This window comes from Phragmites australis, chromosome 11 (genome assembly GCF_958298935.1).
Source record: "Phragmites australis chromosome 11, lpPhrAust1.1, whole genome shotgun sequence".
NCBI lineage: Eukaryota > Viridiplantae > Streptophyta > Magnoliopsida > Poales > Poaceae > Phragmites > Phragmites australis.
The window spans coordinates 6,788,908-6,793,496 of record NC_084931.1 but is presented as its reverse complement, the minus strand read 5'-3'; the positions used below and the strand labels follow the sequence as shown (position 1 = coordinate 6,793,496).

Here is a 4,589-nt window from a genome sequence, read left to right as displayed (position 1 = left end):
AGGTATATATCTAGAAATCCAATCTCAAGCGTCCGTGGCACTGCACAGGCAGCCGATTTCTAAACATTTACACAGCTACCGGTACTTTAGTTCCAGGTGATGGATCGTCATTTTAAGCTCCCCACTGCTGCTGCCTGCAGTGATTTTATATTAATGCTAGATCTCCAGCTTATTATCAATAGCATGCCCCTAATGCAGCCATGCTGAATAGAAGGTTTGAGCTTCCCATGTACATAAGTGAGCTCTACATCTGAGACTGCTTTGTAATCAGATCTCTGATCAGCTTTATGTTTGGCATGTGATGTCCTGCATAATAGTGGAATAAACTTTCTGTTCGAGCTAGAGTTCACGGCCTAGAGGAGCACAGTAATTTGTGACTGGCGCCAGAGTCTTCTGACGTAGCTACAGTGACAAACAGTATCTTAGCTACTATTTGCATGGTTACAGTATCTTTTGCTGTTTACACGGTACTGTAGCAGATCATCTGCTCCATCGGTTTCAGATCGGACGTCCAAGATTGATTGGACTGCCCTCCCACTCCCTTTGTTGAGGCAACAAATATCGGTCATGTTTGGATTTTGAAAAACAGGAATTCAACAAAAAAAATGTAACTCTCACAGAATTCGATGACATTCTCACGTTATAAATAAGGACATGGCTTTTGGTCTTGTTGACCTGTGCAAGAGAGCATTCCCATCTACAAACGAGTTGACAAGTCCAAGTGAAAAACACATGTTTTATGACACGAAAACTACACAGAGAACATTTCCAAAAAAAAAAAAAAAAAAAACCTAGACAGAGAAAGCAGAAGCTGAATAAAAGATAATCCAATAAAATTATGTATATTATATTCTATTTCAATTTACAGTACAATATGCCTACATCTTACTTGGCAGCCATTGAATAAAAGAATTCCACGCCACATAATCTTGGATCATAAGACAAAAACCACATCTGGCTCATAGACAAAAAGCTGCTTCATAAAATTGACAAACTTGTTGAGTTTCCAATGTACAAATTGAGTAATCTAGCATCCCTTGAAATCTTTCTCAGCAATGATTCTTCTGTTACAAACAACCAGTCATCCATCTCAGACTGAACATTCTAGTTTTTAAGGCACCGAAATTGACTAAAGAGGACTGTAGGTCTGTTGCGCATGTCATGCTCTTCTTTTCCCCTTATCTCTTTGCACTTGTTTTTTCTTGTAAATTATCCCCCTTCCAACTGCGAAGTAACATAAATGTGCGATATTTTGGAGAAGGAAAAACTAGTACTATCGTCTTCTGCTGTCATACATACTAGTTCACCTTGACTACTCTGAATGGATTTCTTTACAGAAGAGACCGTACACAAAACCTGTAGAAATGACAACAAGCATTAGAACACAATCATACTGTGGTCAATAAGGGAACGAAAAGTCAATAGAGTACTCCCAGTATAATATCTTCAGAAGCATACAAGAAAATCCAAAAGAACCATACATATACCTGTCTTGATATTCCTCAGTCACAGACAACATGAAGCCTTTCAGCAAGGTACTAACCTGGATTGCGTAGGAGTAACTGCAAAGCAGCCTTGTCCAGCAGGTGCATCATCGTTGTAGTTAAAAAACTATGCATGTCATTCTTTCAGAACTACAACGGCATTGATCAAATCGATGAAGATATCTAATCAAGCAAATCTTAAAGAGTCTAGCAGCTTCTCTATCCTCAGCACCGTAGGATCATGCAGCACACCACCCACAGCTTTCTCCCATCCACTTGGCTCCAGAGCTTTCACCTTTGCCAGCCGGCACAACACCGACTCCAGCAACACTGCATCTCCTTCCCTCTCAATCCCCTGAACGAACTTCCTGGCACCATCCTTGCTCGGTGCAAACCCCTTGAAAACCATCTCATCCAAAACCTTATCTGCCTCATGAAACTCCCTAGCAGCACACATCCCATCAAAGAGCATCCTGTAGGTAACCACATCCGGAGGGCACCCCCGCCTTGGCATATCTTCAACCAATTCACTCGCATCCTGCCACCGCGCCAACTTGCACAACCCGGCAACCAACGTATTATAGCTCACTGCATCCGCCTTGCATCCACGCTTCTGCATGTCATCAAGCACTGCAAATGCAGAATTTGGATCCTTCTCATCCTCACAAAACCCAGCAATCATCGCATTGTAAACCACCCTATCAGCCACAATCCCCCTCTCTTTCATCTCCTCAAGCAAACCAACAACCTCACCTTTCCGCCCTACCCGGAACAATGCCCGTACAAGTGTCGCATACACCGCTGAATCCAGCTTAACTTCTGCGTTTCCAACCATCTCCTCCTTGAGCCTCACCGCCGCATCAATATCCCCTCTCCCGCAGAGCCCCTTCATCAGGCTTGCGTACACATGAGCATTTGGCATCACGTCGAACCGCCTAACCATCGCCTCCTTCACCTCGAAGGCCTCTTCCAACTGGCCAGCTTCGCACATCGCGGCGATGATGGTACCAAAAGTGACGACAGTCGGGGCGCTACCGCGCCGCAGCATTTCGTCGAACAGGTGCCGCGCGTGCTCCAGAGAGCCGGACGCGGCGGCGGCGCGCATGAGGATGTTGTAGGTGCACACGTCGGGCGGAATGGCGGCGTCACGGCAGACAGCAAGGAGTTCGCGGAGGGGCGCGCGGCAGGCAAGTAGCGCGTGGAGGAGGACGTTGAGTGCGCGGGCGGTGCGGGGCGCGGCGAAGGCGGGGTGCGCGAAGGCGCGGCGCGCGGCGGCGGGGAGGCGCGCGCGGCCGTAGGCGGAGATGACACGGCAGAGGAGTTGCTCGCGGGGGCGGATGTTGGGGGCGGCCGCGGGGAGGCGGGAGAGGATGGACTCCATGGCGGGGAAGAGGCGCGCGGCGGCGAGCTTGGAGATGATGAGGTCATAGCAACGGAGGGAGTAGCGGAACGGGGCGGAGGGTGTGGCATCCGTCGGCGGGCTGAGGAAGAGGCGGAGCGCGGCGGCCGGGTCCGGCTCCCGGCGGAGCGCCGCGGCGAGGTGGTACGACGAGAACTTCTTGGCAAGCATGGCGGGCTTCGATTGCCGCGTTCCGACGGGGTAGGCGTGGTAGTGTGTCACAGACTTGGGCCTTACAAGACGGGCTTTCTAAGGGCTGTTTGCTAGAGCTACCAAAGTAGCTACTATAACGAAATTATGATAGTCTTATTAAATAGTAACTTTTATTTTTTATTTTTTGGTAAGATCTGTTGGAGTGATTTTTTAAACAAACTAAGTTCTATTCAACAGAGTTCTTTTGATTTAAATTCCTTGTAAAGAATGATTTTTTGAAGAAAGTAATTTTGTGGCTGAAAATAATTCTCTAGTGATTCTCTAGAGTAAACTATACGGAGAAAGTGATTCTATGCGAGAAGTGAATCAGGAAGTTGTTTTTTTCAGCTCTCTAGCTTCTAGTTCATTTCACATAATCACTCTCACGGATTCTACTAAAGAAGCTAAAAGCTTAAAGCTGCTGTTTGACAGAGTTTCCCTAATTCCAGCCAAGAAGCTGCTTTGGAAGCTTTGCCAAACATACCCTAAGATGATAGGAGCTAAAAAATAGCTTCACTTAATTTACTTTTCACATAGAATTATTTTTTTACATAGTTTATTTTTAAAAATTATTAAAAAATCACTTTCAACTATAAAATTATTTTTGAAAATCACTCCTTTCAGATAATTTAAATTAGAAGAGTTCTGTCAAATATCTCTAACTATATACAATTGAACTGGATCGTGACCTATCTGGTTGGAAAGAACAACTATAGAAGACGATACCGTTGCAGGGATATCGACGAACAGAACCGAAGGGTGTTGGCCACCTCTTCCTTCCCGTGCTGCCTTCTCCAAATTCCGGACTGCCTCCCCCAAATTCTACTTCTCTGACCCCAATCCACTGCTGCTACTGCTCTCTATTCTTGCTCTAGTTATCCAATTGTATGCCTGATCATTTGCATCGTGTTGATTTGTAGAGGCTGCGTGCACCGTTTGTTTGTAGAGGCTGAAAATTTGTTCAATTATCTAAAAAAACCGAGTTTAATATCGAAGTTTTGTGGAATGATGCTCTTTTTTTCTCGATGCTCTCAAATTTTTTAGGGATTTTTCACGAATACTTGCACCATTTTTCAAGCGGTGGTAGCATGGTAACTGTGCTGCAAAATAGTAGGAACTTGGAACTTCTCTGTCCAACTATATCCAGTCCCAGGTTCCTATGATTTACTGTATGCCATCCTGAAAATATGAGATATATTTCCCCAAAAAGCTAATAATGTGATGAAATCTATGTAGCTAGGATCGAGTAATTGGTGCTGTTGTCCCTGCTTCAATCTCAATTGGTATTTGGCCTGTGCAGATTCTTAGCAGTTGGATCTGAAAATGCCATCTAACCAAACATGATTAGTTCATGCATAGTATAACACTCTGAGGGAGGAGGGTTCACAGTCACTTCATTAAACAAGACACTGACCATTCTGTAACAAAAAAATTATGGGCAATTTATGATATATCACCATGCATTCCATGTGGTTAGTTTCCTCAGAGACATTCTCGATGCTCTACTGTAACGT

General features: G+C 45.0%; 1 protein-coding gene across 2 annotated transcripts; it reads right to left on the bottom strand.

The window, feature by feature from the left end:
* Nucleotides 1-616: 616 nt before the first annotated feature.
* Nucleotides 617-3,115, bottom strand: LOC133885926 (putative pentatricopeptide repeat-containing protein At1g53330). 2 transcript variants are annotated; one of them, XM_062325695.1, is made up of 2 exons: nt 1,488-3,115; nt 617-1,356 (listed from the first exon to the last, which is right to left on the bottom strand). In XM_062325695.1, the coding sequence occupies exon 1, from the start codon at nt 3,052-3,054 to the stop codon at nt 1,672-1,674; it is 1,383 nt and encodes a 460-aa protein (XP_062181679.1). In that variant the 5' UTR covers nt 3,055-3,115; the 3' UTR covers nt 617-1,356; nt 1,488-1,671. The 2 variants fall into 2 exon arrangements, with proteins under 2 accessions (XP_062181679.1, XP_062181678.1); XM_062325694.1 differs by having other exon boundaries at nt 626-1,356; nt 1,544-3,115.
* Nucleotides 3,116-4,589: the final 1,474 nt, after the last annotated feature.